This window comes from Erpetoichthys calabaricus, chromosome 8, assembly GCF_900747795.2.
Source record: "Erpetoichthys calabaricus chromosome 8, fErpCal1.3, whole genome shotgun sequence".
Classification (NCBI taxonomy): domain Eukaryota; kingdom Metazoa; phylum Chordata; class Cladistia; order Polypteriformes; family Polypteridae; genus Erpetoichthys; species Erpetoichthys calabaricus.
The window spans coordinates 128,516,635-128,530,373 of NC_041401.2; the positions used below are offsets into that span (position 1 = coordinate 128,516,635).

General features: G+C 36.0%; 1 protein-coding gene across 2 annotated transcripts in view; it reads left to right on the forward strand.

Moving 5' to 3' along the window:
* The window catches only part of plch2a (phospholipase C, eta 2a), a 215,978-nt gene that overhangs the window by 126,118 nt on the left and 76,121 nt on the right, over nucleotides 1–13,739 (forward strand). For both annotated transcript variants that reach the window (XM_051931361.1, XM_028807472.2), the window contains one exon: nucleotides 12,184–12,355. In XM_051931361.1, coding sequence (XP_051787321.1) covers nucleotides 12,184–12,355 — 172 coding nt within the window. The remainder of the gene's footprint in view (nucleotides 1–12,183; nucleotides 12,356–13,739) is intronic.

The following is a 13,739-nucleotide window of genomic DNA, read 5'->3' on the forward strand; positions in this document are numbered from 1 at the left end:
GTAACCAGAGACATATGGCATAGTCCGCATTCATACTGAGAAATTTGCTGTGGAGAAACTCTAGTATGATTGTATTAAATCCAAAATTGATATCCACAAATAAGATCTTGACATAAGTAGCTGGAGAGACTAAATGCTGCAAGATGTAATGAAGAGCCATGCTCACTGCACTCTGAACTCGACTTGATGGCACAGTAAGCAAACTGAATTGGCTAAAGGAGAGAATTCGTGACTGGTTTTAGTTGGTTAAGTGTCGAATGTTTAAATGACTTAATTATTGCAGAGGTCAGTGCTACTGGCCTTTATTCATTAGACTGTAAATATTTTGCTTCTTTGGTCCATGGATGATTGTGAATTCTTTGAAACAGGAAGGAACTTTGCATTGAGCCTGATGAATGGTAGGAGAAATAAGCAAAGTGGATTGATGTCCTGAGTGGTGAGAGGTACTTGTCACACCTGCAACAAAATCTGTTCAGCTGGTCATGTACAGAAGAAAGAGTCTGTAAATATTGGGGTTGGTTGGGCTTGCATTTGTAACCAGTGATCACTTTTAAAGCATGTTATATTTGATAAACCAAGTTTTTAGTAGATCTGTATCTTAAAATCACATTGTGTTTTCTGTACTGAACTAGACAGTAATATACAGTCAAATAAAAAAGTTTGGGAACCCCTCTCAGCCTGCATAATAATGTACTGTACTTTCAACAAAAAAGATAACCGTGGTATGTCTTTCATTTCCTAGGAACATCTGAGTTCTGGGGTGTTTTTCTGAACAAAGATTTTTAGTGAAGCAGTATTTAGTTGTATGATATTACATCAAATGTGAAAAACTGGCTGTGCAAAAATTTGGATACCCTGGTAATTTTGCTGATTTGAATGCATGTAACTGCTCAATACTGATTACTTGCAACACCAAATTGGTTGGATTAGCTCGTTAAGCCTTGAACTTCATAGACAGGTGTGTCCAATCATGAGAAAAGGTATTTAAGGTGGTCAATTGCAAGTTGTGCTTCCCCTTGACTCTCCTCTGAAGAGTGACAGCATGGGATCCTCAAAGCAACTCTCAAAAGATCTGAAAACAAAGATTGTTCAGTATCATGGTTTAGGGGAATGCTACAAAAAGTTGTCAGTTTCAACTGTAAGGATTGTAATCAGGAAATGGAAGGCCACAGGCACAGTTGCTGTTAAACCCAGGTCTGGAAGGCCAAGAAAAATACAGGAACAACATAAGCGCAGGATTGTTGCTTGTTGTATGCAAATGCTCATTTAGACAAGCCAGATTCACTTTGGAACAAAGTGCTTTGGACTGATTAGACAAAAATTCAGTTATTTGGTCATAACAAAAAGCGCTTCGCATGATGGAAGAAGACACTGCATTCTAAGAAAAAAACCTGCTACCTACTGTCAAATTTGGTGGAGGTTCCATCATGCTGTGGGGCTGTGTGGCTAGTTCAGGGAATGGGGTCCTTGTTAAAGTCGAGGGTCGGATTAATTCAACCCAATATCAACAAATTCTTCAGGATAATGTTCAAGCAACAGGCACAAAGTTGAAGTTACGCAGGGGTTGGATATTCCAACAAGACAATGACCCAAAACACAGTTCAAAATCTACAAAGGCATTCATGCAGAGGGAGAAGTTCAATATTCTGGAATGGCCGTCACAGCCCCCTGACTTGAATATCATCGAAAATCTATGGGATGATTTGAAGCAGGCTGTCCATGCTCGGCAGCCATCAAATTGAACTGAACTGAAGAGATTTTGTATGGAAGAATGGTCAAAAATACCTCCATCCAGAATCCAGACACTCATCAAAGGCTATAGGAGGCGTCTAGAGGCCATTATATTTGCAAAAGGATGCTCAACTAAGTATTGATGTAATATCTCTGTTGGGGTGCCCAAATTTATGCACCTGTCTAATTTTGTTATGATGCATATTGCATATTTTCTGTTAATCCAATAAACTTAATGTCACTGCTGTAATACTACTGTTTCCATAAGGCATGTTCCATATTAAAAAGAAGTTGCTACTTTGAAAGCTCAGTCAATGATAAACAAAAATCCAAAGAATGAAGAGGGGTTCCCAAACTTTTTCATATGACTGTATATTGTACTCTAGATAGGCTTTTAAACTTGCATTGAATGTTCTTATTTAAAAGCTGGAGTTGCATGAAGGTGCAACTTAGATATAATAATGATCTTTGCTGCATTGGTTTGAGAGAGCAGTATTACTCCAGTTCAACATTTTTAACAGCAGACTGCTAGTCACTGATCTGGACTGCTGGCCATTTTTGGGATCTGCCTGGACATTTCTAAAAAGATGATCTTCAACTTAAATGAGAGTTATTTGTATGTCATTCCAAACTCTGCAACATAACTTCCTAATTGATTATTTATAACACTCTTTAGGTTGTAGGTCTGTGCTTGGAAATATCATGCTCTTTATGATGCTGTATTCAGTTTTGCTGTGAAATATACATATAATGCCTGTTCAAAGGCATTTCAAAATTCAATTCTTTCAAGTACGCCTGCCTACAACCACGGAGCTTTCCGAGTTACTGTCCAGCTCCAAAAGGTCTTGAAAACTGTTTGGGACTTCTAAATCTGGGATTCATGCCACCAGCCAATGGGCACCCTTTGCCTTGTGCTTATGTGTGACTGTACCCACCTATCCCTATCTACCTTGTCTGATATTATATTGATATTAAGAGTGGTGTCCCTAAAGGGTCAGTGCTGGGGCCACTAGGTTTTTTTTAAATTTTTTTTAATATATATAAATTATTTAGAGAGTAACATGAACAACAAGCTTGCTAAGTATGTAGATCACACCAAGCTAGGTGGGTTAGCAGATAATCTAGAGTTTGCTAAATAATTACAGTTAGCCTTTCCAATAAGTTTAATAGGCTCAATTTTGTAATGAAAGAGGAAGAAGTATCCCAGAAATATCCCAGGAACAAAGGCATACTATACATGTAATATGATAACCAGACTAAGTATATCTAGATCCCTGAACCCATGAAGCACTGTCACTTATTATTATCCCATCCTTCAGAAAGGTATTATTTCAATTTTGGTTTAAAGTAAATAAAAACAACTTGTCATTGGCTTTTAAAGTTACTGCTAAACATTCAAAATAAAGGGCCCTTTGTTTAAAAAAAAATAGCACTCTTGAAATGTTGGGTTTAGAGTTGAGCTTATCTTTACCAGACAAAGTTGACAGGAAGCATTACAGAGAAATAAAGGGAAGAGTTGGATATGTTTAACAAACGGTCACGTTTCTAAAATTTCCAAATGTTTCCAAAACATTTGGCACCAATTTAACATTACAATCAAATCTGATAGATATATTTGTTACATCTGTACTCATGTTATTTAAAATCAAATAACTGAGCAGCAAGTAACATTTTCTTTAATATTCTAGGAGCCGCCAATTCAATTTCTCAATGGCTGAAGGCCTTTCTTCCAACTAGTTTTTAATTTGATGTCAGTCTATGTTGTTGTTGTTAAATTAACTGACCTGGCACAGCTACCTCTTCGCAGTCTTAGAATTTCATAGCCTTATTATAACTTGATATTTGTCATACCTTCCAATGCATAGATGTTTGTTGAGTTTCTGTGTTTCTTTTTTTAATTTCAATTTATTTAAGTGTTAATAATGTTAAGTTTTCATTTTTTAGTCCCTCACAGAACTGTTAAACTGGCTAACCATACAGTATTACTTTGCTATTAATTATACCTGCATGTACTCTTAATTAAATGGCCCTTTTAATAAAATAAGGGGAAAAAAAAACAAAAAAGTAGCTAATGGACTGAAGAATTCTAATCCAAAATGCATTGTTGATTTTACCCAAAACTTGTTCAGTGGCTGCAAATTCTGACACAGAAGAATCGTAAAGGACATGTTAAATTAATCACAATAATTTGTACTGAATAAAAACTTCAAAGCTTTTTTATAAATCAGTTATGTGTTGTTGTTGTTGTTTGCACATTTTTGACATTAAAAAATTAAAATCTTAACTTGAACATTCTATGATGTTTTTGAATCATTTAAACTGTTTCTGTAATCCAGATTATCCTATTTCATGTTACAGTTACTAATATGATTAATGATTTGCTTAAGTCAGTCATTTTCTTGCAGGATGGCACTTTGATAAACAGAACCATCTGTTTATTCATCAAGATTTACTGTAGCACCTGCTTATAAAACATATAAACCTTTAATGTATTTTGTTTATGCCACATATAGTGTGAACCGTAGGGGGGGCCACTGAGCCCCCAAACCCCAGACACACTAGACCCCACACAACTCCGGTTTCAAATATGAGGATTTTTACTCAACACAGCTCCAGTGTTGCAATCAATATAGCCAATATACAGATTTTAATTAGTCCTTCTTTCTCTGTTTCTCTCTCTATATTATTTTTTCTCTCCTCTCCTCCAGTGATTTTTATCGTATTCCACCTGAATCTGATTCACTGAGGTATGGCTGCGGGCTTCTTTTAAGATGGACCCGGTAGCACTGTGCCTGGTTGTGGCTTGTTGGAAGCACTTCCAGGTTATATGAAAACCAGGGAGATCCTCCCTGGGCAGCACCCTCTATCATCCCCCAAGGACCAATACGGGACTGCACTTCCAGACTCCAATTTACATGCAGTCCCGTGGGTGTCTAAACTGCTACTACTTGTTAGGAACACTGCCCCCGATTAATTTGGGAGATGAACCTGGCTTCCCACTCTTATTAGTCCATTCTTTCCTGTAGCATCCCAGCCAGGACGAGAATTATAAGGCATCCCGGGCGGTCAAGAAATCTTCTCCATCTATCCTCTTGGACATCTGCAATAGACATCACTTTCATTCAGCACTTGCCAGTAAAAGCTTAGCTGCTGAAAAATACATCATGAAGTACTGTTCAGAATTGTTGCAACTTGCACTTGGGCCCTGTGTAAGTTTATCTATTGAGGTGAATTACTGTATAGCAAATGTATTTCTTACTTTAATATTTGGCATTTTTCTTGGCCTTCTACCAAAGTTGTTCTCCTTCAACAGAACAACTTAGAGTTGTCATTCAGTCAGATAACTCTTAGCTTTTTTATTGTGACACATGGCATATGTGAAAAAAGTATCTTTGTTGTTGCCAAACACTTCTTCATCCAAATAATATCGGTATCAATATTTAGCAGTAACTTATGGCTTCCTTAAAATGCCATTTAATATAACTTGTTTCAGATGATACAAAAGTATACCACATGTAATTGTATTTTTATTAGCTACATTTATTTCTTAAAGGATTTGACTTAAATTCTTCTAAATCAATTAAATATATATATATATATCTTTAGTTTTCCATAGAACAACCATATCTCTGATAGTTGTACAATAATACTGAATTTACTGGTAAAAAACCTTCTAGATCTGGAGCTTAGAACTGCAAAATCATGAAAACAGGACATGTCATCTCACATTTTGCAGGTTTTTCCAGTTGTCCATCTGTGTCCAATATATCCACTTCTTTTGAAAAAATTCATTTTCCCAGTTTCCATTCAACATGATCTTTGACTTTGTTGTACCTGGATCAGTCCAGATGGTTTATAATTCAAAAAGAAGGCATACAGCTAAACATTTTTTCTTACTAATCCAATGTTTGAAACAAGTGATTCAGCGAATGTCTGCATTCAGTGTCAAAGTGCAAATGTTAGTTAGCAAATTAAGAAACCATTCTTTGAAGCAAAAAAGGACAGTTTCTATAGAAAGAAAAAGATAGATAGATATGCTTTATTAATCCCAAGGGGAAATTCACATACTCCAGCAGCAGCATACTGATACGAAAACAATATTAAATTAATGACTAATAAAAATGCAGGTATAACAGACAATAACTTTTGAATAATGTTAATGTTTAAACAACCCCCCCCCACCCCGGGTGGAATTGAAGAGTCGCATAGTTTGGGGGAGGAACGATCTCCTCAGTCTGTCAGTGGAGCAGGACAGTGACAGCAGTCTGTGGCTGAAGCTGCTCTTCTGTCTGGAGATGACACTATTTAGTGGATGCATTGGATTCTCCATAATTGATAGGAGCCTTTTGAGCACCCGTCGCTCTGCCACGGATGTCAAACTGTCCAGCTCCGTGCCTACAATAGTGCCTGCTTTCCTCACCAGTTTGTCCAGGCGTGAGGCGTCCTTCTTCTTAATGCTGCCTCCCTAGCACACCACGGCATAGAAGAGGGCACTCACCACAACCGTCTGATAGAACATCTGCAGCATCTTATTGCAGATGTTGAAGGACACCAGTCTTCTAAGGAACTATAGCCGGCTCTGTCCTTTCTCGCACAGAGCATCATTATTGGCAGTCCAGTTCAATTTATCATCCAGCTGCACTCCCAGGTATTTATAGGTCTGTACCCTCTGCACACAGTCACCTCTGAAAAACTCACAGCATAAACCACCGAAGTATAATTTAATTAGTATTGAATTTTGTTCACAGTGACGTTTGACATGCAATAATAATTTACAGTGAGGTCACACTTATAATTAATATCCAAATTATCTTTAGTGTTAGAGCCATTAGAATTGCTATTTGAAGAGGGCCGAAAAGCTCTTCTGTGATCCTGTAGTTTTACAGTGCATTTTATGAACTGCAGAAGCACATTGCTTCACTATCCCAAGTAACGCCAGTGGCCAGGACAATCATTAAAGCACTGACTGATGAACAGAGTAGAAAATATTTTGACCTGAAGTATGTCAAATGTTTAATTTTCCATCAAAATAAAATAAAATTGTATAATAATAATAATAATAAATTTTATTTATATCTGTTGATAATCATAATTAAAACTGTTTTTGACCAGGAAAATATCTCTGCTTAAATGATTGTACCATTTAAATGTTTTGTAGCTGTAGGACTACTGTGTGCTTAACAAATAACACTGAATATGAACATGACATACATACTCTATTCACTTTCTGAAAATTATGGTGTTAAAAATACTTGATATGTTTGCCCAAAATACAGATAGTTAAAGCAGTAGCTATAGAGTGTTCTCCTAATGGGACTCTAGAGAATTTCATATAGCGAGATGAGGTTTAAACAGATACAAAAAGGCCAGAGTTGCTTGTCTGATGAATCATAGATTGTTGCATTGCATACACTGTACGTATGGCCATAATCATTACACTATATACCGTCAGTTTGAAACAGCACTTAAATTCTATATTGTACCCTTTAACATTTTCTTGATAAACAATTAAGGAATGTTTAATTCTAATAGCCCACAGTTACTATTCTTTCTTGTAAATTTTTAAATTTAGCAATTCCCCCATTTCTATAAGGCCCTAATTAGTACAATTCATCATTTCAGATATGTGTGCATACAATATACTGTGTGTACTATATTCTATATTGTTAAGTGTTTTACATTATTACATACAGTGTTCATTTTAACCTTTTTACTTACAATGCCTATTTGGATGCTGTACAAATAACTGACCTCAGTTTTGTTGTTTTTTTCCTTCATATATCATTTTTATGTCCTACAAACCCCACCCCCCATATTCATACCATGGATCATGATGCTGCACAATAGGCCAAAGTAATAAGCATTTTACACCAAGAGAATCTCCCCTGGCTTTATCACATTCGTAGCCTATAAACTAAATTATCTTGAGGAAGGATTTCTATAGTTTAGCCCCTACTGACCTTTCCAATGTCTCATGCAGAAAAAGCACAACAAAAACAGACAGTGACAGCCATAAAAATAATAATACATTATCTAAAATTGCTTTCTAGACACATGCGTCCTGCAAACTTCATTGCTATGCAACTGATCTCTCAGGTTGTTCTCCTAAGTACAGAACCAATCACTGCACCTTGTGAGCATCCTATAGGTAAATGTTGCGAAAGAGATGAATCATTTGTTTCCTTTAAATATTTTATGTTTTGGAAAAGGAGGGCCAGTTTAGTGCAGAAGATACGATGATTTTTGAGGTAGGCATATAAGTGATGGGCAAGATAGTCCTGACTTAAAACAGTGACTGGGGCAATTCTAACTGTATATACAGTAGGCTACTTTGGAACAAGCTAAGAGGCCAAGATTTAGTCTTAACTGAAACTGATATTGCTGTCTGCTAGCCATGTGTTAGTAAATAAAGTGCTGAAGAAACAAAAGTTCACCTTGAGCAATATACTGTATGAGCTAGGTTAGCTGGTTATTGATTATTTTAAGAAATGCATGTTGAGCACAGTGTTGGTAAAGGGTTGTCATATACTCTTGACATTTCTGTTGTACCTTGTTACATAAATGTCATTTTTTGTAATATCTATCCACATTTTTTCCATTGTAACGTAGCAGGTGAATTAGTAGTATGACAGATTGCTAGTCCAACCATCTATCATGCAGGTATTTTTTCTTCAGTGGCCCAATCTGTGGCAGAAAAATTAACTGTATATCATCACACTGCCACCACCAGCCTGTACTATTGATACCAAACAAGATGGTTTCTATTGCTGTGCCAAATTCTGATCCTTTCAACTGCTTGGTTTAAAAACAACTTGGATTTTTCTGACCAAACAACTTTATTCCATTTCTGAAAGGTCAAGTTTTGATGATGTTGTCTTAATTGGAGGTAGCTGTTTTTTTCAGCAAACAATACTAGCATCTAACGTAGTGTTTAGCTGTTTCAGCTGTTAGCTGTTTGAAAAAGTGTTGCATTCTGAGATGCAGCAACAGTGTTGAATTCATATAAGATTTTTCTGGTTGTGGTCCATCTGTTTCCTTGTAATATTTTCACCATTCTCCTGTGACATCTTTTTACAATTGTAATATAGCAAGTGGATTAGTGGTCCTCCAACTAATTAAAGTGACATGACTTGCTATACTTTATTCAGTGATGTGCCAAACTGACATAGCAAACAGGAATTTTAGTAAAGATTATTAAATAGTGGTATTCTATCCATTATTACTCAAAAATGCTTTCATTTTTTATAGTGCCATTTATTTTATGTCTTAGTGCTTTTAAAATTAAATAGATCCATATCCTGTATAATTTCAGCAACAGTCAAAATTGGGCAAATTTGTATATTACTTAATATCACAGATCATCAAAACTATATTTTAACAGCACAGTACTGGACCCACATCTACAGTACTGTGTGTGTATATACATAAATACTCACTTATCAAGAAACGCTATTTCTAGTTTAGTTAAAAATTTGAAATTTGGCAGGATGTTAGGTCAGTAGTAATCCAATAAGAAAAGACATTTCGATATATCAGTATTGAGGGGTTGTGAAAGTGGAATGGGGAACAACAAATTTATTACCCTTGTTAATGTACCACAGGACACTAGAGTGCACTGGGGGTTAAATCACAGGAGTATTGGGGCATTCAGACAGACTGGCCCCTCTCAGTTATACTCTGTGGTGGGAGAAGTCTGCTGGGGAAACTAGTGCAGCTGGGGTGTGGGGGGGTCTTCTCAGGGGTACCTACAAACATTTGAGCACTGGCTGGATAACCTGGAAACAGTAGTAAGGGCTTACTAGATGGGTTTCCTGATCCGAGCATAAAAGGCCCCTGCAGTCAGTATACAGGGGGCTTTGGAGTTGGGAAGAAGCCATTATTAAGTGACCAGGTAAGGAAATTAGGCTTAGGTTTTTGTTATTCTTAAGTCCCAATGTATTTATGGGGCTCTGTTTTAAATGTTCACCTGCTCTGGGTAATAAAACCATTTTCTTTTGTCACTTCTGTTCTTTTTTTTGGTAGTTATTTGGGTTCGGGTGGGCGAAGCTTGAGTGCCCCCTATAGTCCACAGGGTAACACCACCCCCCCCAGAAGAAAAACAAAATTCAAAAATGCCTTTAGACATTTGTTTGAAATTTGGTGAGATTATGTAAAAAAAAAAAAAAAAAATTGTATTTATTAATAAAGTGTTAACTCACATGTTCTCAACTACACTTAGAATGTGCTTTATGCAAATGAAAGATGCAACAGATATGATTGATGGGCCATGTGAACAGCACAAGTAACCAGTACAGTAGATGAATGGCTAAAAATGGGGCAGTGTCCGTAGACAGAAAAAAAGAGATGTGATCATGTTGTAAAATGGAAAGAGAAAGTTTGTTAAAGCTCAATGGTTAGCAAGTGCTAAGAAGTTTTCAAGTTTGCTATGTGTTTGAGTAAAGTTCCAATACTGAATAAATCTCCAACTCTGTTCTTTCACATGCCAGAATTAAAGTATCTTTTCCTAGTTCTCTCCTGGGTGTCTTTTAATGTAGCTCAAAAGCCCAGTCGTGACAATGTATATTCACATCTGTAGACTTTAAAAGGGGAGTGCATACAATTAATGAAAACCATGAAAAGAAATATTGCACTTGAGAGAATAGTATAACAAATGAAAATCATGAACATCTAATAATAATCATAATATATGCTCAGGTTTCACACTGTTCCTACTTGTGAAATGATACGCCTTGTCATGTCAAAAAGGTTTGGGGCAGCCACCCATATACTTAAATAAAGGCTGCAACAAGTGACAATTGAAGGTAAAGTATTGTGCAGTTTGAGTCCATAACAGAACTGATTCACAGAAGGACGTTGGCTGGGTTTTAAGGTAAGGCAGGGGAAGTGATGTCATCGGGCCTGGAACCGGAACTGATGTCAGAGGTTCCAGGCAGAATTTCCTGTATTTGGTCTGCAGGGATAAAAGAGAAGGGTTACTACACTCCGCCACACCCTGGCCTGGCATGGAATTACCTTCTTTTGGTCCTTTTCGCTGCCTCCCATGCACACGTGTGTGACAACTGTTTACCCATTTCAATTCAAAAGAATAGTCTTTCCTGCAGTGACCATCAACAAAAGCCCAGTCACTAGGAAAAAACAGAAAAAGGCAGGAATTGATCTAATGGAGCTATGTCTTTCTCATGAACCATTGTGTATGGCATGTTCAAGAGTAAGCAGCTTCAGTGACCTAATAATATTATTATTATTTGTTTAATATTAGAGTGGTGCCTTTATCTAAGGCAACTTACAACACCTGTGGTACAATTGGTACATTTATTTTCCAATAACCGCACAGGCAAGTGAAATGACTTCAAAGTCCGCTACAACACACTTCCTGCCAATAATATTATCCCTTGGCAAAAAAAAAAAAAAAAAACTACAAATATTGTATACAGAAAAGCATTCAGTTATTGATATAGTGCTTATCAAGCTGATGACAATGTAACTGACGCTCATCGTTTTATGAAATTGTCTGGGCAAAGCTGGGCTAGTTATGCATAAAGCATGGAAAGAATGACATGAGCAAAATTCATAAATTCTTGCAATTTGTAAGGGAAACACTCTTTTGAATGGTCTGCTTAGTTTGTGATTGTTTCAGCCATATTGATGGAAGGTGTCCTTTAAACTGCTATTTTTGTAAGCTGGGTAGTAGTGGGAGTTAGAAGCCAGAAACTTGAAGCAAATACTGACAGGCGAAGTAGTTGACAAACCTTGCAACAAGTTTCCCAAAAATATCATAAATGGCAAAAATAATTATGTGGAAGCCTTGAGATGAGAATAGAATGTTGTAGAAAGTATGTTTAGTAAATTTTAAATTTACGACTTCTTTTAAGATTAATTCTTGTGGACACTTTGAATCTAGCATAAAGTGTATTGAAGACTTCTCAGGTGGTCGTTTAAAAAACTGATAAGAGGGTTATGATTGCTATCACCTTGCTGAGTAATTTAAAGTTTCAGAAGCAATTATTTATGAGAAATTGACTTTAATGTTTCAGATCTAAAAGCAATTCCTTAGCATATGTGATGCTTATCAGAAAGCCTGAAGGTGTGTGATAAAATTAATCCAATCTGAACACTTAGGGAATCAAGGAAAAGGCTTGGTTAAATGCGCATCTCACCCATTCTTATTCACACTTGTCTGAGAAATTTTCATGTCATTAACGGGATGCTGCTTTCTATACTATTTGGTAAACTGTTCTATGTTTTTATAGATATTTTAATGGTAGATAAGTAAATAAGTGTGTATTGTAGATAAAACTGTGATCACCTTGTCTAATTTGTCTGGAGTGACTACACATGCTCCTTTCCCAGTTCCATTGTGCAAACAAATGACATGGGTATATCTAAGTGTTTTTGCTTTATTTGTTATTGTCATTATAACTGATCACATTCCTTTTTGACTTCCCTACATAGTTACCCTGTGATAATATCACTTGAAAACCACTGTAGTGTTCCGCAACAAAAGAAGATGGCTCAGTATCTGATAGATGTGCTAGGAGACAAATTGGACCTCTCATCTGTCAACATGGATGAATCTGGTCAGCTTCCACCTCCGGAACACCTGAGAGGGAAAATACTAGTAAAGGTAAATTATCTGGTGATCTGGCATCTGCTATGACTGACAGGATTTTGTGGGATTTCTAAACCTTATAATCTAACCTTATAAATGTATAACTCTGCAAGTTGTCATTCATTTTACATTTATATGACTTTCTTCAGAGCATGGTTATCAACCATAGAAAGGTATGTAACAATGGTGAAAGTAACTTTTTGGCCAGTTTATGTAAAAATAAATTGTGTTTGAGTAAAAGATGTTTAACAAGAAATTTATGATGGCTCAGAACGAAATCATAATCAGGCCACATAACATAAATGATACTGCAAAAAATGTCTATATAAATATAATTTCAGTAAATACTTGAAGCCAGTTTGTCTTTGATAGCCCTTGACTGTACATTTTTAAAAATATTTCATTAGATGTGAAGTAAAGACTTCATAGTTAGTAATCTAAATAGTAGCAGCTACTTTCTGTTTATAATCTGAAAACACGTAAGTGTAAGTAGCTAATGCAAATATTTTATAATTTCATGTTCATCCCTGTAAGATTAAGCAAAGTGAAAATTAAATGACCGCTTAGGAATCTGTAGTAAGGAAATTAATTTTAAAAACATCATGCCAATACTGGACCATTATTTAGGTTACACCACCACTTTCTACAATTCTCATAGTCTTATAAAGCGGACTGAACCTACCTGTGTCTTCCTGTCTTTATATTGACATTTTAATGTTCAGAACAAATACGGCATTTCAAAAATAATCCACTTCAGTGACAACTCACAGATGCAGCAAAGATAACTGTAATTTGTTAAAATTAAATACATACTGTTTATCTTTGGGAACATGCTATATGAAAAATAAATTGCCAAATGGGTAGTCAAAATCATGTCTCTGTGCAAGTGTCTAGTATTAAAGACTCAGCTTCTGTAGTGATCTGAGAAATTGATGGTTCCACCAAGGGATGATATAGGGGTTTGGCACATAGCCTGAAAATTACAGTAAGGCAAGTAAATTTTTATATCTTGTTTATAGTGAGTAATTTTGATTTTTACCAACCTTGCTTTGCTATTTGTTTGCATGGCAAGGTACAGTTTCATTATAGCTGAAGACATGCAAGCTGACTTCAATTTTAACAATAATTCACTTCAACACTGCTAAGATGAATGCAGTAAGACATTATAAAGATCTTTCTTTCTTGAGAATAGGTGTATAAACTACAATAAGCTACAGCTACATATAAATAAGCTACATACAGAAAAATGTCTGTCAACTAAATGGTTCTTCCCAATTTATAAGAGAAATTTTTATCAAAAAATGTCTTACCTTACATTCTGAGGCACCCTGCCATTAATGATACATAAACTAATTAGCAATGAGAGTGACTGGTGAGAGCTGGGGAAATTGAAAACCAG